The sequence below is a fragment of the Myxocyprinus asiaticus genome, chromosome 49 (assembly GCF_019703515.2).
Source record: "Myxocyprinus asiaticus isolate MX2 ecotype Aquarium Trade chromosome 49, UBuf_Myxa_2, whole genome shotgun sequence".
In the NCBI taxonomy this organism is placed as follows: domain Eukaryota; kingdom Metazoa; phylum Chordata; class Actinopteri; order Cypriniformes; family Catostomidae; genus Myxocyprinus; species Myxocyprinus asiaticus.
This window is the reverse complement of record NC_059392.1, coordinates 992,419-1,014,430: the sequence shown is the minus strand read 5'-3', so window position 1 is coordinate 1,014,430 and position 22,012 is coordinate 992,419. Positions and strand designations below refer to the sequence as shown.

Genomic DNA, 22,012 nt, shown 5'->3' with positions numbered 1-22,012 from the left:
TTTCATCCACTAGTAGTATGTTTGTTTGTAGTCTCTTAGATCATTGGTCTCACTTCTTTGGCCATCTGAAAAGAGAACATAATAAACATTTATTTGTACATACTTTAATATTACATTTATGTATTTTAATACGACAATTTCGTACAGAGTAGTTAAACATGATCGATGTCACAATTTCAGTGTGGTCTCGGACTTTTGGAGCGCACTATATTTAAATGACATCATAATTATTGTAGTGTTGATGGTTTTGTACTCATCGCGAGAGCATATTTGATGTTCTGCAGCTCATGGTAAAATCGTCCGCCATTCTCCGGACAAACTGTCTTCAGTTCATCACGCGTCATTCCCAACAACATCGAACCACTGAGACCTCCTAAACAAAGAACCGTACTGACACAGAGAGAAATAACGTTTACTTCCACACTGATTCCATTATCTGTAATTTGTGACCAATTAATGAGGCTTTTGAAGATCTGGAATGGCAAAATAACTTTATTTCAAGATGATAACTGGACGGCACTCGCTGAGTGATTAACATACACGGTAATGAGGTCACGTGACGATGCAGTATACTACTGTTTGAAATAAATATCATTGCATACTTAATACCTTTTTCACATACTACTTGTAAAAAAACAATATGCAGTGTACAATATATACTCCGCAGTAAAACACAAGCAGAATTAATTTGCGTAAATCGTTTTTAGAACTATTCTTACGTGAATTGTTGCATGTCATCCTAATTGTTGCAAACATTTAAGTGTGAATTGGTTGTAAAACAGTCCTTCCATAAATTGTGGCATCATGCAACGATTTTAGTGCAAATCGTTCAGAAAACTGTTCTACCGTAAATTTTTGCATCACGTGATGAATTCATTGTAGTTTGTGAAACTGCTCTTCCGTAAAAAGTCGCATCATGCAATGATTTCAACGTAAATAGTTTACAAAACTATCCTTTCATAAATGGTTGCTTCATGCAATGATTTCAGTAGAAATCTTTGTAAATCATACTTTTTTCTCTCCTTTTCTCCCCCAATTTGGAATGCCCAATTCCCAGTGCGCGCCAAGTCCTCATGGTGGCGTAGTGACTCGGAGTGTCGGAGGACGAATCTCAGTTGCCTCCGCATCTGAGACCGTCAATCTGCGCATCTTATCACGTGACTTGTTGAGCGTGTTACCTCGGAGACGTATCGCATGTGGAGGCTTCACGTTATTCTCCACGGCATCCACGCACAACACACCACGCGCCCCACCGAGAGCGAGAACCACGTTATAGCGACCACGAGGAGGTTACCCCATGTGACTCTACCCTCCCAAGCAACTGGGCCAATTTGGTTACTTATGAGGCCTTCTATGGCTTTACAAGTGGAAATCACAAGGTTAAAATGTTTCTTGCCAGTGTGTTTAGATGTTGTCCCCCCATGTGTGTTAGATCACACTCAGACGCTGAAAGAGTAACAGAGACTGTCCCTGTCAGATACACAGGGGACAAAGTGTTATCTGAGACACATGAGCCTTAAAGGAGCTCGGGTGTGACTGAACTGAGATCAGAGGAGTGGAGACGAACAGTCCTGAGAGACAAAAATATCAAACACTGACCACTGATCTTATTTTTCTGATTTGACATTATACAGCATATACCTGGATGTAAATAAGGTGGCTCAGAAAAACTGCTTTTGTTTTGTTTCCAATCATGTCAACTGTATGTGAAAAACAAATTGTGTTGATACGACAAAGCAATCAAAAGTTATAACATTACAAATGTAATTTATCATAGTGTCCAAAAATGTCTCCAAACAAATAAAACATAATTGTACATAAGAACTAATTACACATGCAAACACAACGACTAAAGGTTTGCATAGCATGCAGACATGATTTTAGTAATGAGATTTCACAGAATGAGTTTCATTCTGTGTCATTTGAGTCATCATTGAGTCTGTCATGTATTTGGCGCCATCTACTGGTGGCCATATGTAACATTGTGCTTCATGTGGATTATCTAATGATCTATGCATCTGATTATCTTGTGTGTGGTCTCTTTTGAAAGATAATCACCTCCTCTAAATAATGATATGTGATATTTTATATTCAGTTAATTTTTCGTGAAGTTATAAGCAAAAATGCGGCATATAAGCAACACCAACATAATTGTCAAAGACATACTTAGCTATTACTCGCTATATTTTTATATTTAAACAATAGGCTGGTTATATTCTACTCTTTGAGAGCTTTCCAACAACATGACACACAGATATATGATGAGTTTGAAGTTTTCACCGATTGCAATAATATGTACAGTGCAACTTTTATAAATTATAAAAACAGAACACTTCTGATTTGTCTGCAAATTTCAAAGCACTTCAGTTTTGTTCATAATGACTACATGCATTGGAAAGTAGAGCTTCTAAGCTTTCAAACAACACCTATTTTGTGTTGGTCAAGACTGTAGTTATCAATATTTTGATGATTCTTTTTTTTCTCACGGGCCCATTCAAGCTTCTTTTAGTGTATTTATTTTTTTGTAAAAAAAATAAAATAATTTAAAAAATGTATAAAAAATGTATGAAAATGTATGAAACCAAATTGGACACAAAGATTTCATTTCTAAGAACTTGACACGCATTTTTAACTAGACTTTTAAAATATTTATCACTTCGGACAACCTTATTTGTCACTGACCCATATCGCACAAGAGACTGCTTAAAAATACTATATATGTGCACATCTTTCATTTTATTTGATAAATCCAAGAAAATATTATTACACAAATCTACATGAATGTCCTTATGAGATGTCAAATATATATTATGGTTAAACTAAATGATATTTACCCCAAAGTGCAGAAAACCACATTAAGCATGATTAAATGTGTAATGTGTTACGTTACATTAATGCTGCAGTAAAAGTACATTAATAATCAGAAACTTGGTTAAAAGCTCATGAAAGCGAGAAAACTAAACCAATATTACCATTACATATTATTTACAGCTGATAATGATAAAAAGCACATCTGTATTTAGAAAGATACTAAATATTTCAGCAGATAAGCAGAGAGGTTTAGGAGTTAAAGTGTGGAGTCTCGCTTTGGTTGATTATTAACACACACTAGACTTTGACCCGGCAACATTTACACACTAAAACCTCAGACACTAAACAGCACCAAAAACTCACTACAACAGTTATCGACCGTTTCCATGTCACTGTAAAGTGACCGCAGATAATATTCTTCTTTAGAACGCTTAAGTACTTTTCAATAAAGCATATCACACATCTTGTATGCATGCGCTACTGCGGGGCCTACGGCAGGTTAATCCCGGTTCCAGGCGGGAGTGGCCAGTTCTCCTGCCCCTGGTGCGTCTGTAGGAGTCGATAAAGTTGTTTGAGGTGCGTTACGATGTTGTCTTTGATGTCCGGAACTGAGATCTGCAGACGAACACTTCCGCTGTCAAACGAACGCGTGCAGTCGCCTGAAAACATCTCGCTGATCATACGCGCGACCACTGGAATGACCTGCAAAAACACGCACATAAAATCAACACTAGGGGGCGCACACACAGGATACGTTATTGCATTGAAAAACATCTAGACAAATTTTAACGCAACTGAATTGAATGGACTGCATGTGTCTTGAGACGCAATTTTAACATCCAGGTTTTCAGAAGTTATCCGTTAGTTGTTTAGCTAAATACCATTAGCTAATGCTTTCAAAGCGGAAAAATACAAATAATAGCTCTGGCAAAAATTATTCTGCTGCCGAAGAGACACCATGTCTGTTTGGGATCATCTGAAATAGTGATGTAAACATCAAAACAACAAACAACAATTGCCTAGTTCAAGCGTTAAGGCTAGCTATGCTGGCACTAGGCTAAATGTGTACTTTGTTAAACCTAGCAATTAGAAGAGCTCCTAAACATGGTACGATTCAGCATTAGTATACTCTAATTGCTAAATATGTTGGAGATGATTGCTCCGCCCCCAACTTCTTCTGATTGGCCCAATGTTTTAAAATCAACCAAAGATTAACTATTTTTATTTTTGCGTCAAAAAAGCAAGACACAATGCAATCACCAAAGACATCCATCGACACGAATTGTAACATGCATCACACTTTACACACAAATACTGTCATTATAATGCAAGCCCTTTTGACATTTAATCATGTGCAGGATATGAATTATAGACATCTATTTCATTTTCACTAGCTAAAATACTAATCAGCAATAATACTAATCAGCAATGGAATTACTAGTAAAAAGTTTAGTACAAAAGTACTAGGTACAAAAGTTGCCACAGCTACATAGCTATATCAGAAATGAGCATTTTTACTAATTAGACTTCTGTACTAATAAAAATGTAATAGATTTAAACAATTGTCATTTTTACTAGGTTGTAGTACACTGCTTGTAAGACTAGTCATATATTAATTGTAGATATCTATAATTGCGTATTGAACAGGAGTGAATGACAAGTAATTGTGAAATTTTACTAGTGAAAAAGCAGTTACAGGTATCAATAGTTTTTTACTCGTTGAATTTCATTTTTGATATCAAGAATTGTTATTTCTGGGGGTCTGGGTAGCTTAGTGAGTAAAGACGCTGACTACCACCCCTGGAGTCGCGAGTTCGAATCCAGGGCGTGCCGAGTGATTCCAGCCAGGTCTCCTAAGCAACCAAATTGGCCCGGTTGCTAGGGAGGGTAGAGTCACATGGGGTAACCTCCTCGTGGTCACTATAATGTAGTTCGCTCTCGGTGGGGCGTGTGGTGAGTTATGCGTGGATGCCGCGGAGAACAGCGTGAAGCCTCCACAAGCGCTACATCTCCACGGTAACACACTCAAGCCACGTGATAAAATGCGCGGATTGACGGTCTCAGACGCGGAGGCAACTGAGATTCGTCCTCCACCACCCGGATTGAGGCGAGTCACTACGCCACCACGAGGACTTAGAGCGCATTGGGAATTGGGCATTCCACATTGGAAAAAATATATATATATTTCCGCAAGTAATTACATAATATTTCATATTAAGAATTATAATTTTTACTAGTGCAAACCAAATTACAGATATCAAAAATGAACATTTTTACTAGTTGTAATTCAATAGTTCATCTCAGAAATTGACTTCTGCACTAGTAACAATGTAATTATTGATATAACAAAATTATAATTTTTACTAGTTAGTGGTACATTGCTAGTAAATTAATTATAGATATCTTTAATTGTGTTTTGAACAGGAGTAAATGACAGATCAATGTGAAATTTTACTAGTGAAAATCAGTAAAGTTTTTTACTAGTTGAATTCCATTTTTGATACCAAGAATGGATATTTCCGCAATTACGTCATTTTTAATATTAAGAATTACAATTTTTACTAGGGCAAACGTAATTACTGATATCAAGAATTAGCATTTTGACTAGTAGATATCTAAAATTCACATCCTGCCTGTTATTAAATGTCAAAAGGACATGCGATAGGTGTCACTTGTGTTAATCTCACCTGTACCATGATGAGTTTTCTGTCTCTGGGTCTCCCGTCGGGCCACTCCTCCCCAAAACACAGATGAATGTCAAACTGAGGTGGTTCGGAAGACTGTCCGCGCTGATGAGCGATCACTCCTACACACAAACACAGCATCACTACAAATGTGGAGACATTTCTGGAGTTATTTTGTATTTGAATCAGAGTTATAGTTTTGAATTTATTTTGTTTTTATTTCTATTTTATTTTTGTCATTCCAATTTACATTCCAGTTTTCACTCGATGAGTTGAAAAAAAAAAGCAGCAGCATACAGGTTTGGAACGACATGAGGGTGAGTAAATAATTACAGAACTTTCATACTCCAGAATATTTTCACTCAATCGTAGTTTGATACTCACCGCTCAGGAATGACTCCAGACAGAAGAGTTTGACCTTGCGTTGGCGCTCAATGAGGTTTGGCGCGTTTGGATTCGGGGCGCAGGGACCGGACCAGTACACTTTACACTGGCACAGTCGTACGGCGTAGATGTCGTGCCCGCTCACCTCTAGAATCAGCCCGCGGTCCATCACGTCGAGCAAACGGCCAGTGAACAGACGCTGTTTTTCGTTGTTAATGTGCTCGGTGGAAGGGAATCGCACCTGCTCCAGACTGATCGGACCGAACAACTCCTCCTGATTCACCATTGGGCCCAGATCACCGTAAAACAGCCGACAGCCTTGTGGGTTACTCACGATGGCCGGAGGACACACCTCTTTACCACGGTAATAAAACTGCACCTCTAGATCTGTCACTGTTGAAAGAAACAAGATTTTACCATTTGTTAAACATGTGTTGGACGTTATCTTGTATTTAAAAAATAAAAATTTGACTTTCATCATGTTAACTTAATGAAAAATACTAAATTGTATCATTAGTGTATAACATCATACTGGGCAGAGAACTGATCCACATCTCTGGCGTGGCGAAGATGTCCAGCGGTGTGGGCGTCTGTAGCTCCATGGGCGGAGCCTGCATCTCTACGTCCAGCGGCTCTTTCTTAGGCCACACCTCCGCGGGAGGCTGCGGGCAACTGGGCGGCTGCATCGGCGAGACTGAACCAGGAGGAGTCCAAACCGGAGCCAGCGGAGAACTCATACCTACAAGCACATTAAAGAACGATTCCAGATTGAATAAATTGGAATTGTGACTTTAAGTTTTTGTCTTTATTGAACACATCCCATTGACCATTCACAGTGCTGTGGAAAAAGTGAACCCTTAGATTTAATAACTGGTCAATCTTCCTTTGGCAGCAATAACCTCAACCAAGCGTTTCTGATAGCTGCAGATTAGACCTGCACAACGTTCAGAAGGAATTATAGATCATTCTTCCTTACAGAACTGCTTCAGCTCCATATTCTTAGGATGTCTGGTGTGAACGGCTCTCTTGAGGTCATTCCACAGCATCTCTATTGGGTTAAGGTCTGGGCTCTGACTGGGACACTCCAAAAGCTGATTTTCTTTTTTTGAAGTCATTCTGTAGTGTATTTACTTTGATGTTTAGGGTCATTATCCTGCTGCATCACTCAACTTCTACTGAGCTTCAGCTGGCACACTGCCACCCTGACATTATCCTGTAGGATATCTTGATAAACTTGGGAATTCATTTTTCCCTCAATGATGGCAAGCGGTCCAGGCCCTGAAGCAGTAAAGCAGCCCCAAATCATGATGTTCCCTCCACCGTACTTCACCGTTGGGATGATGTTTTCATGTTGGTATGCGGTGCCCTTTTTACGGCATACGTAGTGCTGCGTGTTCTTCCCAAACAATTCAACCATAATTTCATCAGTCCACAAAACATTTACCCAGTAGTGTTGTGGAGTGTCAAGATGGTCTTTGGCAAACTTCAGGCGAGCAGCAATGTTTATGTTGGAAAGCAGCGGTTTCCTTCATGATGTCCTGCCATGAACACCATACCTGTTTAATGTTTTCTGTATAGTAGACTTATGAACAGAGATGTTAACCAGTTCCAATGATTTCTTCAAGTCTTTATCGGTCATTCTAGGTTTATTACTTCATTGAGCATTCTGCGGTGTGCCCTTTGAGTCATCTTGGCTGGACAGCCACTTCTAGAGAGAGTACCTATAGTACTAAATCATCTCCATTTATAGACAGTTTATCTCACTGTGGACAGATGAATATCTAAACTCTTCCAGATAACTTTGTAACCCTTTCCAGCTTTAAGCAAAGCATCAATTCTTGATTGTACAGTAGGTCTTCTGAGATCTCTTTTTTTTGTGAGGCATGATCCACATCAGCAGATGCTTCTTGTGAATAGCAAACTCAAAATGTTTGAGTGCTTTTTATAAGTCAAAGTAGCTCTAACTCACACCTACAATCTCGTTTCATTAATGGGATGGCAGGTTTGCCAACTCCTGACTCTAATTAGCTTTTGTTGACGTGATTAGTCTAGGGGTTCACACACTGTGAATGTTTGAATGATGTATTCAATATGTACAAGAACAATCCAATAATTTGTGTTTTATTAGTTAAAACAGATTGTGTTTGTTCATTATTGTAACTTAGATGAAGATCAAACCAGATTTTAAGACAAACGTATACATAAATGCAGGTAATTCCAAAAGGATTTAAGGTAATTTAAATTTAAAAGTCAATTATTTAAATTACAATTTAAGTCTATTAGGCTAGTGTAAGTACAAATGTTGTCTATACAACTTCAGATGCATAAAACCTGGAAAATTCCTTTAATAAATTACCGTGGGGTGGGTATGGTGGGGGGGGCTCTGGTGTGTCTGGAACATCATCTTCATCACCGTCAGTCTCATATGTCGGGACTGAACCTGAGAGAGCACAGTATACATACAAATAGTACAAGTAGTAGTGTGTTTGTCATGGTTTCTAATTAGTCAGTGTGTGTGTGAGTGTGTGTTACCTGGGTTACTGAGCGTTTGAGGAATATCACACACATCGTAGATCTTCAGCGGATTCATGGGAACTTCTTTAGTTCCATCGTAAATGAGGTTAAACTCTCGGCTCTTGTTAAGTGCACAGCGCAGTTGAGCTTTCCATTTAGCCGGATCCGGTTCGTCGACACCTTCCTGATATTTACCCGTTTCCACAGCCCACGCCTGATACAAGCATACACACACACATCTGTCTGAACTTGGGCTGAGTGAATATCTCGATGATTTAATATGTTTTTTGGCCATTAAGTTTCCCAAAAAGTGCATTATTAGACTAGTTTCATGACCCTTTCTTGTCCCGAATCTCGCGAATATGACAGCGTTACAACAGATTTTTTAATAGTGTCTCAGATTTAAACTTTAGTAGCAAAAACAGCACTAGAGTTAGGTTTGATTCATTTATGTGAATCAGTTCAAACTGTCCGTGATTCAATGATTCACTGGCTTCATCACTCAAAAGTATCCACTGAAGTCTCTTTGTGGAATTTTTTTTCATGTAATACAATGTTTTAGTAAAATATATGTAAGTAAATATGGGTGTTTATTACTATATGTTGTTATATTGGTGCATATAATTACGATTAAATATTCTTCCGTTCGTAGTGAAAAACAGTGTGGAACAAAGGGCAGGCATCTGAAGTATCTGGGGGGGATCGTGGCAAAAAACAAGGGGGCAATGCCCCCACTAATATCGAACATAGTCAAAACAATTAAAAATATCAATATAGGGGGCCTGGGTATCTCAGCTAGTATAGACGTTGGCTACCATCCCTGGAGTCATGAGTTCGAATCCAGGGCGTGCTGAGTGACTCCAGCCAGGTCTCCTAAGCAACCAAATTGGCCCGGTTGCTAGGGAGGGTAGAGTCACATGGGATAACCTCCTCGTGGTCACTATAATGTGGTTCTCGCTCTCGATGGGGCGCGTGGTGAGTTGTGTGTAGATGCCGTGGAGAATAGCGTGAAGCCTCCACACCTGCTACGTCTCCGCGGTAACGCGCTCAACAAGCCACGTGATAAGATGCACGGATTGACGGTCTCAGACGTGGAGGCAACCGAGATTCGTCCTCCGCCAGCCGGATTGAGGCGAGTCACTGCGCATTGGGAATTGGGCATTCCAAATTAGAAGAAAATCAAAAAAGTAGGATCTTCATCACTCACTTTAAAGATGGTGTTCTCCTCCTCTTGTTGCGGAGTGTGACGCGTCGCGTGTTTCCATGGAATCTGGAAGCGTTTGGCGTCACGGTCCAGCCACACGAGACCCGGAAACGTCCCGTTGTCCACCTGAGCGACAAGCCACGGTTTCAGACGGACACGCCGTGGGTGAGAAGACATAATGCCTCTTCTGTAGAGGAGTAAAACATATCAAACTGAAGAATAAACTAAACACAGACTCATACTAACATTATCTGGAAATCAACACTTCTGGATCAAATTTTTGGTTCATCTAAAAGCAAAAGGGGGGGGGGGGGGCAATGCCCCCATTCCAAATTCATATGAACTTTTCACATTGTTATGCTGATAATAATTTGCTATCAACACATCGCATGAAATTGCAAAAAACATTATCACAAGTGGACTCAGACTCTTTGAAAACCACTTTTAACACTGATTTAAAAGGTTTATTGTTATTATTAAGGCCTAAACTGCTGCTTTATACGTCAGATCTGAAGAGATGCATTTATTTTAAACAACCTGTTTAAAAACACAACGAAGGAAATATACAGCCAACACAGAGACTTTAAATAACATTATTTAATCAACGTATAATCAAAAATGCCATTTGCGTTGGTTTACAAACAGATGTGATTAAATGAATGAGTAAACACACAATAAGATTTGATATCTCGATACAAACACACGAAAAGCTCTAACCTTTCTATAAAATGCTTAAATTAAGGATTAAAGCGAGTAAAACATAAATATTACATATTAATGAGTCTCACCTGCAGGTTTCAGGAAGCGCTCGCGCTTCACACCAGGAAAAAAAACACGAATCCTGAGGCCTTTACCGCGAAAAAGAACTGATTTATCAATACATTTGTTTAAATATAAAATATTATCCGTTTAAACGAACGTGCCATCGTATAATCAGCAAACACAGCAGCAATGTCTCCGTGTAAAGTGTGTTTCGTGTGTGTTTTTTGCGTGTTTGAATCTCTGCACGAGAGTTCCACCGTCTATCGAAACTCAGGTGAGGTGTGACGTCACGAGTCACTCCTTTTTTTCACAAACACGCATGCGCGCACGCATGTACTCATATCCTTGTGGGAATCCCCATTCACTGTTAAAGTTTGTTAAAATTACTATACCTGTGGCTGTACTATGGTCAGCTAGTATCAGACGGTAATACTATAGTATTTTGATATATCACCTGCACAAAAAAAGTACCAAAATGAACCATGAACATGATACCAAGGTAATACACCATGGTATTCTTGGAAGTACCACTGAGTAACATGCAGATACCATGATATATGTATTTCAGTACCATATATGACATCATCATATGCCATTGTACCACCACAGTATTTAATTTGTAAGTAGTGCCATGGTACTCATTGATTGCCATCTTCATTTACCAGGGTATTTACATGGTACTCCAAGGTGCTTAGTTGAACACCATGGGATTACTGCTGTACCACGTTAAAAAAAGTTAATTTTATTGTCATTCCAGCCATATTCCAGTTATAAAATGGAACAAAATACACTTGTGAACTGAGAACAATGCAATTAATCCACTGTAAACAATACATACATTAAAAAATTAACAGTAACAACATGGAATTACCATGATACCATGTCCAAGGAAAAAAAACAAAAACAAAAAAAAAAACACGGTATTACTATATGGCACTTTTGGGAATATTTTGTGCTGGTATAACATATTATTAGGCTCATTTATTAACCATTTTGAATGGGAGTTTTGTGAGTTTTAGTTCATGTGTGTTAGTTTTGAGGTCATTTATATAAGGGCTGGTACTGTATGTGATCTTTGGTGGGCACTTGTATGTTTGGGGGGGGGGGGGGGGGCAACGTTGATCATCCCACCATCAGTCTTGGGGGTGGAGTGTCCCTTGATTGTTTAGCTGTCAGTCAGGGTGGGAGTCTCAAGGATAAGACCCGGCCATGATCTATATGCTAGTGTGCTCCTAAAAGTTGGCAATATATATGTTTAGCAGATGTTTAACACTTAAAATGTGCAGCCTTTTTCTTCTGGGAAAACAGACCAAAAATATCGATGACTCATCTAGTCTGCAGGGGCATGTCCACATATTCGTCCAATCAGATACTCTCTGGAGTGGGAATGTCCCTCCCCCTCTGAATAATACATGCAGTAGGGTAACAGGAGCCAGCTGGTATGTAAACCTCACTCCCCTGGCCTCAAGAGGCACACTAGCGACTGATGTTAGAGGCTGTAGCCTTTAGCCTCCTTGTTAACGTGTCCGTCTCCCATGCTAGAGACCGCAGTTCAAATCCTGCTCAGAACAGGTCAAGTAGGACCAGTTACAGTGGTGCCATGACCCGGATAGGAGTGAGGATTAGGGGGGTAAGTGTAACAGGAGCTAGCTGGTAGGTAGTTGTGCAGTATGTAAACCTCACTCCCCTGGCCTCAAGAGGCGCACTAGCGACTGACGCTAGAGGGTGTAGCATTTAGCCTCCTCGTTAGCACGCCTGCCTCCCATGCCAGAGATGCCAGTTCAAATCTCGTTTGGAGCAGGACCGGTTACAGTAGCAAAATACAGTTCACAGATGTGACATTTTAATAGAAAATATGTCAACACAGAACTTTTGCTGTTTCATGTTTTAATTTGAAAAGGGATGTGTAAAATTACAGTAACATTACAACACCCTACAAAACATATCATTTAATATCATAATGAATAATATTTAAGCAGTTTTTACATAAATAACAGGTTATTCCAAAGATATACACCCCCCCCCCCAATAATCAAAACAAGCAAGTACAACCGCCCCCCCCCCAATATTTATACCATGATCAATGGAAACATGTAAATACTTCACACTGTAACCCCCCCCCCCCCCCCACAAATGTTCAAGCCAAATCTACGCCCATGGGTTGCAGTGATGCAATGTTTTAATGTCGTGAAAAGATTTCCACAGCGGTCCTTTAAGTGCACTTAAATACAGTGTTTGCTCTGATCAGAGTAGTATTAAAACTAATGTTATTCGGTGTGACTGCATGAGAATAATCAGGCTTTTGGGTTGTGAAATTCAGTCCAGCTGAGATAAACACAGTAAAACACGGTGAATTGTGTTAATATCTGATGTGTTGAGGGTTAAAAACACTTCACTCGAGGATAAATAAAAAGCTTTGTCTTCTTCGTTTAGCCGTCCTCCTCACTAGTGTTTGGCACCCTGATTTCGCGCCACAGGGTCAGTTGATCTGTTGTTCAGAGTTGATCTCATTGTAGATTTTATTGACGACATGAGACAGATCCAAACTCTGAGTCAACATCTGCAACAGCTTGTCGTCTCCCTGAATACCTCCCATAAACTCCTCCAGAGACAGCTCACCTAAACACACACATTTACTAATATCATTCGATTAACAACATCACTTTATTAAATATGTAAATATAATCTTACCGTCTCCATTCAGATCGATCTTGTCAAACACCATGTTGGTAAACTCTTCCGCGGATATCTCCTGCTCGATTCCGTTAATGGCGTGAATCGACTGAAACAGAAAAACACAGTTTTTCACAGCTGTGCACGAGAGTTGCACCTGACGTCAACTACACATGATCCTCTTATACAGACTCAAAGATTAAGATGATTTTCAGTGATATGTTCAACACACACTCAACAGATGGATGGTGTTAGTGGTATAATCAGTGTATGATGAAAACCGGCAGGTGGCGCTACACAACACAAATTCCAGAAATCATCTTTTTTTTTACAGGATCAACAGAGTAAAAAAAAAAGTGCAATGTTTACTTTTATGAGGGCATGTCTCAAGTTCTCAACATGAACAGTTAGATTAGATACCTGCTGCATAAAATCAAATCACCACCAAATATTCACTTAAGTTGCTACTAATACTGCAGGATAAAATCTAACGAAATCTATCAGATGTTACAAACAAAAAAGAGAATTTAACAGTAACAATTTACAATAAGGTTGTATTTCTTAACATTAGTTAATGCAATCATTAACACAAACTAACAATGATACTTTATTGCATTTATTTATATTGGTTTATGTTTATTCCTACATATACATAACATTAGTTAACACATTATGAGCTAACATGAACTACCAATAAAGTATAGTATTTTCATGCATTATCATTAACAAAGATTAATAACTGTTCATGAGACCTAAAGCATTTACGTTAACAAATACAACCTTATTTTTAACCAAAAATATTTTAAAAAGCTATAAAAATCCATGCAGTTCATTGTTGGTTCATAATACCTAATGAATCAACTAATGCAAACAAATTGAACTTATTGTAAAGAGTTACTAAATTAATTTGGGGGCTTTTGTTGTTCCTGACCTTGAATATTAGCAGCAGTTCTTCGCGGTCAATACATCCGCTGCCATCCACATCGTACAGTTTGAAGTACCAGCGCAGTTTTTGTTGAACACCCCCTTTTAACACCAGACTGAGCGCAGCAACATACTCCATGAAGTCAATACACCCGTCCTGACAACACAAACACACAATCAACAACTCTAACACACCAGTGTAAGATATTATTTAACTTATATTGTAATGCTACTTATTTTTATTTGTTGCATGTGCTCAGAACAGCGGTTCTTGCATGTATGATAGTATGTTTATTTATAAATGTATTTGTTTATGTGTTCATAAAACTGAAAGTAAACATGGTAAACACACACACAATGTGAAAGCTGATTCATACAGATTGAGTTCACGGCCACAGAAATAGAGCAGGAGAGATTAGACAGTTTATAATTCAGTGTGGTTAAACATCATTAGAGGGAAATCCAACCATGCCCCGCCCCCTCTGTTACAACGCCCTGCCCCCCTCAGCCACATTGACTGATTTTCCATTAGTGGATTTTAATACACCCATATGCAATCATATTTATAAGTTAAAGGTGCTGTAAGCGATTTTTTTCATGGAAAGATATGCACAATTTTTTACTACTCGCTGAGAGATATTAATGAAATAAGTGTTGTGAGATATCTCACCGGCCTCTGTGACAGCTCTAGACTCTGTAAACAACAAACAAAAACATGTCTGCGGACAATGACGCTTTGTGCCTGTCAATCATTTAGCACATTCTCATAGTATTGTAGCTGTAGTGAATTATTGAGGCTTAATGCCATTTTTATGCCATGTTGTTCATAACAGTTGTCAGCTGAGGGCGCTATTTTGCTGCTATTGTTTTTAACAACCGTTTCTGCTCATGTCGTTCTCAATTATTCTGAGTGCAGGATTGTGGGGAAAAGTGGGCGTGGCTAATCCAACGGCTCAGTTTGACTATTCTAGAATGGCTACATTACAGCACCTTTAATATAACATTATTTCATTCATTATATAAGGGTTGTTCAAAGTCAAATCAACCACATTTCAGAAACATCCTCGGATGAAATGTATGACTTTGTTAATACTTTTTCTGAAGAAAGATAAACATAACTGATGATGAAAGCCAAAATGGATAAATATTTACTGAGTAATCCATTATTTTGTAGAGGGGGGTCAAAACGACCATTTTCGCCTATGATTTTGGAGCAAAACTACAGGGAAAAAAATAACCTTAGAAAGGTGTCAGCGTCATGATTTTATTTAAACACAGAGATAGGTAGATCTATTACTACAAGCAGCTGATTTCAGCACCCCTTGTTGCATTATATATCAATGGCGTGAGTCCAAAAATGGGAAAAAACACTTTTTTTGTGTTATTTTTCCAAAATTAGAGTGCGTATGACTCCAGAAGTATTAACTCAATGTGGCTCCATGCCTAAATTTGACCCTTTTTCAATGGTCATAAACCAAATATGGTGGAACCAAAATGGTATTTTGGTGGAAAATATGGTTAACATTTTAATTTTTCCAGAGTTACCTTTACAAAAAAGTACTGTGGTGGTACAATGGTATAAAAATGGCATCAGATGGTAATACCATTGTGGAACTTTGATTGAAATATTGAAACACTATTGAAATATTAATCCTTGATACATTTGAAATGTTATGAAAAGTGTTGTGAAATGAATGAAAGTGGTCTTCAGAAATAAAGCAGCAGACGCTGAAGACAACAAACCCATCTGTTACCCAGATTAAGTGCTCTGATGGGTCTTAGTTCAATTTACCGTATTAAAACAGATCTCATTACTCAATCCTCAGCTGAACTCAAATGGAGGGGACGTGAGGTGACGGAGGTCTCATCGCTGACACTAACCCTCATGTCTCCATTTTCCACATCTGCGAGCAGGGGCGGACTGGGAAGAGAATTCAGCCCTGGATTTTACATAGAAACCGGCCCATAAGTTGTTGGGGGTTGAGTCACTGTCCTTTTCTGCATAACACAGCCCCCTTCGGCATATCGTGGCACTGTATTGCGGCCCTCTTCAGCCAGTCGTGGCCCGTTCGGCATAATGCGGTGGCCCGTTTCAGCTTATCGCCGCCCATACGGCTCCGTTTCGCAGCCGGCCCACCGGTAAAAGTCCCGGTTCTCCCTATGGCCAGTCCGCCCCTGTCTGCGAGTCAGGGGCCCTTATGTTCTATTTGGGGCACATTTTAATAGCTTAAAAAACATTGAAGAAAAATTTAAATATTGAAAATTTACATTGATCAATCATGTTAATTTTTGGGGGTTGATTATTAACTTTTACATTACTCATATTTGGCGTCTCAATGACCCCATAGAAGCAACACATTATAATGATAATTATACCTAATGATATTCAATATATTAAAAAACAATAAAAGTTTGGACATACAGGGGGCCTGGGTAACTCAGCGAGTATTGACACTGACTATCACACCTGGAGTCGTGAGTTCGAATCCAGGACGTGCCGAGTGACTCCAGCCAGGTCTCCTAAGCAACCAAATTGGCCCGGTTGCTAGGGAGGGTAGAGTCACATGGGTTAACCTCCTCGTGGTCACTATAACGTGGTTCGCGCTCGGTGGGGTGCGTGGTGAGTTGTGCGTGGATGTCGCAGAGAATAGCGTGAAGCCTCCACATGCACTACGTCTCCGTGGTAACGCGCTCAACAAGCCACGTGATAAAATGCACGGATTGACGGTCTCAGACACGGAGGCAACTGAGATTCGTCCTCCGCCACCCGGATTGAGGCGAGTCACTACACCACCACGAGGACTTAGAGCGCATTGGGAATTGGGCATTCCAAATTGGGAAGAAAAAAGTTTGGACATGCTTGTATGAAATTATGTCACTAGAAAATGCTTCAAATTAGTTTTGTAGACAAATATAAGTTGTGTGTAAACTAAAAATGTAGTATATATGTTTATTGAATAGATGTGTCCAAACTTTTGACAGCATATAGGCTATATATATATATATGATAAACTAAATAATAATTTTGTAATATTTAATGAGGACAATAGAAATATACCCAGAAATTATTCCTGACAAAAGTAAGATTTAAACATTTGGTTTAAATTAAATTAAGATTGTCAAGTATAAAATGACTTCAGTTAATGCCAAAGCAAATGCAGCTGATTTGCCTTTTTTCAAAGCGTATTGTTTAAAACTTTACTTAAAATTTATTCTGAATTATATGTACATTATTTAAAGATTACTCGATTAGGGTTGATGGAAATATACTCAAAAATTATATTTTAACCTATTTTAAAATGTACGCATTTAAATTTGATAACAAACTTCCATCAAATTGAATTCTGTAATCTTCAACAAAATTAAATTAATAAAACTAATATATATATATATATATATATATAGTAGAAAGATAAATGCTTTTCTTACGTCGTTCATATCAAACGTGGAGAACATGGTCTTGACGTACGCGTTTGACGAATCCGACAGATTCTTCAGACCGAAAAACTTCTTGAACTCGTAGAAGGTGAGCAGACCGGACGGACACTCCGTCATGAACTTTCGGTACCACTGATGCGACTCACAGGCGCTCAGTTCCTCTACAGTCATAGCAGACGCGTTCCCCATCACCACACCGTTTACCGGAGAACCGAGAGAGAGAGAGAAACACCTGTCACCGTCCTGACACAAACACCCACTGACACATGAGATGAGAGCGCGGGCCGCGGGATACCACTTCAACCCACCTGCCAATCCCGAGCGCGGGATCACAGCTCAACGTCACTCTGACGTCACGCTCCGGTCCGTGCTCATGTGCGATCAATTAAGAATGTATAAACACTCAGATACACTGAAGTGACACAGAAACATGGTTTATAGCTTTATTGTGGTTTTAAGACGCAGTTGTTTCTCCACATGGTGGGGTTGCTGGCCTGCAGACCAGTGCGTTTGCGTCTATGGTCCGTGTCCCAGGAGAAGCTGTACCCGCAGGTGTGCTTCTGAGCCGTGAAGAAGGGTCTCAGAGAGTTCCCGCTGGACTGAGGGGTATTTAGACCCTCAGGGTGGCAGCAGAGCATGACAGCGGGGGTGAGAAGGGGCAGATGGGGTGATCTATGGAGGTCTTGAATCTCTGCCATCTGCCCGACACTCCCGCCACCCGCCAGAACGGCAGACATATTCTAGCACAACAGACAGAAAATAAAATTTTACAGCTAAACTAACAATACATGAACAAGACTGGTATATATATATATAATTTAAAAACACATATCGATCGATCACTATTGTGTTTATGACAGCTAGTTTGACTGTTTACACCTGTACCTGAGTCTGCGAGTTTCCCGCTCTTTTCTGCATATTCATGATTTCGGCAGCAGAATTGTGCTTCTGTATTTGGTCCGTCTGTATCTCGCTCGGAATTGATGTAGAGTCTAATGATGTTTGACTGATGTTTTCTGAGTCTAGGGTGCCCTTTATGACATCACAGAGAGACATTCTAGAATCATCATACTATGAGTTCTCAGAGAGGTGAAACAGCAGCACTGTAAAAATTGATTTAGCCTTTTAGTTATCATAACTAGAATATCTGGGGCTCTAGGTGATATCATGAGAATGGGCCCCACCAGTGTGAATATCGTCATCATTACTTTAAAACATCCATAAAGTCAAAGCAATAAAAAATAAGCACATGCTCACTAGATGGCAAATAACATGTCCAAGAACTTTCTTCCCCAACATGAAGATGCTAGGTTAAAATGTACAGGAAATATATTGCATAATTTGAAATAAAATGTATAAAGGGAAAGTGTGTATTTTAAGTTTTTAACCCTTGTGCGTCAATTTAAAAAAGTTACTCAGAGGTCCTTAGAGGACAAAAATGTAAGTGTCAAAAAACTGCCATAATAATATTATATATTAATATTATTTTCCACTTTCAGTTAGTTAATTTTTAACCAACATCGGTCCAGATCATAACTACCAAATATTCATTCATTTTCACAATTTTAACCCTTCAAATGCCAGTTTGTTTACATAATGCCACTGTTGTTTTTTACACACACACACACACACACACACACACACACACACACACACACACACACACACACACACACACACACACACATGTTGGTCTACCTATCCTTATGAGGACTCTCCATAGACATAATGATTTTTATACTGTACAAACTATAGATTCTATCCCCTAAACCTAACCCTACCCCTAAACCTAACCCTCACTAAACTTTTTTTACATTTTCAATAAAACATCATTTAGTATGTTTTTTAAGTGATTTGAATTATGGGGACACTAGAAATGTCCTCATAAACCACATTTATAGCATAATACTCTTGTAATTACCAGTTTGTAACCTAAAAAAAAGTCCTCGTAAACCACTTAAACCTGCCCGCCCACACACACACACACACACACACAAATTTCTCAATACACACATACAAAACACTCTCTGACATCCATACTAACACACACACACAATTTTAGCGGCATCATTTATTCAATTGTTCTGCAGTGCTCTATAATACAGCAAACAGAGAATAGGGGAAAAGCTTGTATTTGCTCCGTAGGCTAAACATGAGAAAAATGGCGCATCTGGTGGAAAATATTAAACATGTAAATTTTGAACTCAGGGCTCCAGAATGAAAGCATAATATCATAGAATTCATGATTTTATGCTTTAATGGCACTGGGATCAAATATTGCAGTTTTAATGGGTTTCAATGGGGACATTTTTGTCCTGAAGGTCCTGAGTGTGACTATTTTGTGTACACAGTGTATTATAGATGTATTATAGGAACTGAGGTTGAAATATAAAAATTCCCCCCAAAAATACACACCTTTGGCTAAATTTATGCCATTGGCATTAACACAGACAAAATGATCAAAAAAACAAAAATGAAAAAGACAAAAATGTCCCGAAGGATTTTAATCACCTTTCAACTTTTTTCTAGAAGTACAAATAAACCAGTGTCGTAATTAATATGAGGTCTTAGAAACAGCAAGTATAATAATTACAGGGTAACACTTTACGACATTGTATTGTCAACAGTAAATGCATCGGGTATCATTAACCAACAACAAACAATATCATTTTACAACATTTATTAATCTTGGATTATGTTAAATTATAAAAGTACCATTGTTCATTGTTAGTTCATGTTGGTTCATATTGCATTAATTAATGTTACACAACTTTAAATGTTACAAATGCATTAGAATATGTAGAAGTTAACATCAATCAAAATTAATAAGTGTATTGTTCATTGTTAATTCATGTTAACTAGTGTAGTTAATGTTAACAAATACAACCGTATTGTAACAGTATACATAAAATGCTGTTTAAATAGTTTTAGATGAATAAAGCATGTAAAGTACATACAGAACTATGTAAATGTTTATTTAGTGCAAGAAAATCAATAAAAACTAAAAGTTAGCCAGACTATGAGCAAAAGTGAATAAAAGTGAAAACATCACTGAAAATCAGCTAGCTACACACAGCAATGTGGAAAAAAAAAGTTATAAATAAAATTAGCCCGACATATTTTAAATATGACCTATAAACACAACATTAAAAAAATAGATTAAAGAAAGCAAATATGAATAAATGTAAAGAATACACATACCTCTTAGAGAGCAGATCTTTGATAGGATAGTTTGGTCATTTTGCAGATTTAAAGGAACAGTTCACCCCAAAATAAAAATTCTCTCATCATCACCCTCATGCCATCCCAGATGTGTATGTCTTTCTTTCTTCTGCAGAACACAAATGAAGATTTTTAGAAGAATATCTCAGCTCTGTAGGTCCATACAATGCAAGTGAATGGTGACCAGAACTTTGAAGCTCCAAAAAGCACATAAAGGCAGCATAAAAGTAATCCATAAGACTCCAGTGGTTTAATCCATGTCTTCTGAAGTGATCCAGTTGGTTTTGGGTGAGAACAGACCAAAATATAACTCCTTTTTGACTGTACATATTGACAGCAGTCTGCTTGGCGATCATGATTTCAAGCTCGATTACACCACCTGTAGTGCCATCTAGAGCTCTGCTGTATGTCGACACTATCTAAATGTCTTCCCCTAGATTATTCTTGAAAAGCATGACAAGAACTATGTCTCAACAAACAGACACAAAGTACTATTTTCATGACTTATTTTCAGCATTTCTGTCGGGCGTGAGCATTATTTAACAAGGTGTGCGATCTGTGTCTAATAATACTAATGAATAAATTATTATAGCTTTGCTGTTTGGCAATATTATATACACTGCTGTTATTGGGCATTTTCCAAACTGCATTTTTGCGCTCTTGAAGGGCACTTCGGGAAGGGGACACCACTCGAAGGGTCGTTCCAAACAAAAGTAAGAAAGTACATTTTTTCACAAAGGGCTCTTTCACAAGACTTTTAGTGAAGGCCACGTTTAAACTGTAATGCCATGCTCCCTTCAGAGTGCCCTTATCAAGACCTCTGTCCTTCGTAGTGAGTAGGGCATAGGGATGATCACTTTCCATTGTAATTCGCCCATTGTAATTGTTGTAACTTTCGGTTATTTGTCATTTGGTGATTATTCAGAGCTCATCTTATTCTTAATATGTCGTTTTGGTTATCACCGTCATTGTGAACTGAGTGTTAAATGAGGAGGTCCATGAGCATTTCTTAATTATGTTACTTAAACATTACTTACAGTCACACGTACTTTCAAAATAATAATACTGTGCTACTCAATATTTTCATGAAATGTTCATTGACTATGCACCTTTTCACGGGGTCTCCTGGGAATGTTGGGGCCTACACGGCCGCTTATATCGCATGTGGGCAGGCACTGCTGCCTTGGATTGATCTTGTTGAGATAACTTAATTATCCATGTTTTTACTGGCTGAGTTTGTGATTAATTATTGCACTTAGAAAAATCTACAATATCTATCTATCTATCTATCTATCTATCTATCTATCTGTCTGTCTGTCTGTCTGTCTGTCAGTCTGTCTGTCTATCTATCTATCTATCTATCTGTCTGTCTGTCTGTCTGTCTGTCTGTCTGTCC

At 38.6% G+C, this 22,012-nt stretch overlaps 2 protein-coding genes across 2 annotated transcripts; both read right to left on the bottom strand.

The window, feature by feature from the left end:
* Positions 1-15: 15 nt before the first annotated feature.
* On the bottom strand, positions 16-10,633 carry LOC127438171 (interferon regulatory factor 6-like). The gene is made up of 8 exons (XM_051693524.1): positions 10,386-10,633; positions 9,601-9,784; positions 8,412-8,607; positions 8,236-8,319; positions 6,412-6,618; positions 5,880-6,272; positions 5,499-5,617; positions 16-3,513 (listed from the first exon to the last, which is right to left on the bottom strand). The coding sequence occupies exons 2-8, from the start codon at positions 9,772-9,774 to the stop codon at positions 3,301-3,303; spliced, it is 1,386 nt and encodes a 461-aa protein (XP_051549484.1). The 5' UTR covers positions 9,775-9,784; positions 10,386-10,633; the 3' UTR covers positions 16-3,300.
* Positions 10,634-12,513: 1,880 nt separating this feature from the next.
* LOC127438306 (guanylyl cyclase-activating protein 1-like) lies at positions 12,514-17,594 on the bottom strand. The gene is made up of 4 exons (XM_051693805.1): positions 17,386-17,594; positions 13,964-14,113; positions 13,051-13,141; positions 12,514-12,978 (listed from the first exon to the last, which is right to left on the bottom strand). The coding sequence occupies exons 1-4, from the start codon at positions 17,581-17,583 to the stop codon at positions 12,839-12,841; spliced, it is 579 nt and encodes a 192-aa protein (XP_051549765.1). The 5' UTR covers positions 17,584-17,594; the 3' UTR covers positions 12,514-12,838.
* Between the last annotated feature and the right edge of the window lie 4,418 nt (positions 17,595-22,012).

Excerpts from the sequence above, each read along its gene's own strand:
- LOC127438171 (XM_051693524.1), bottom strand. The coding sequence starts at position 9,774 with ATGTCTTCTCACCCACGGCGTGTCCGTCTGAAACCGTGGCTTGTCGCT. Across the intron at positions 8,320-8,411 it reads TCAAACGCTCAGTAACCCAG|GTTCAGTCCCGACATATGAG; the intron begins GTAACACACACT and ends GTGCTCTCTCAG. Across the intron at positions 3,514-5,498 it reads GAAAACTCATCATGGTACAG|GTCATTCCAGTGGTCGCGCG; the intron begins GTGAGATTAACA and ends GTGTTTTTGCAG.
- LOC127438306 (XM_051693805.1), bottom strand. The coding sequence starts at position 17,583 with ATGGGGAACGCGTCTGCTATGACTGTAGAGGAACTGAGCGCCTGTGAG. Across the intron at positions 13,142-13,963 it reads AACTGCTGCTAATATTCAAG|TCGATTCACGCCATTAACGG; the intron begins GTCAGGAACAAC and ends TTTCTGTTTCAG. Across the intron at positions 12,979-13,050 it reads GATCGATCTGAATGGAGACG|GTGAGCTGTCTCTGGAGGAG; the intron begins GTAAGATTATAT and ends GTGTGTGTTTAG.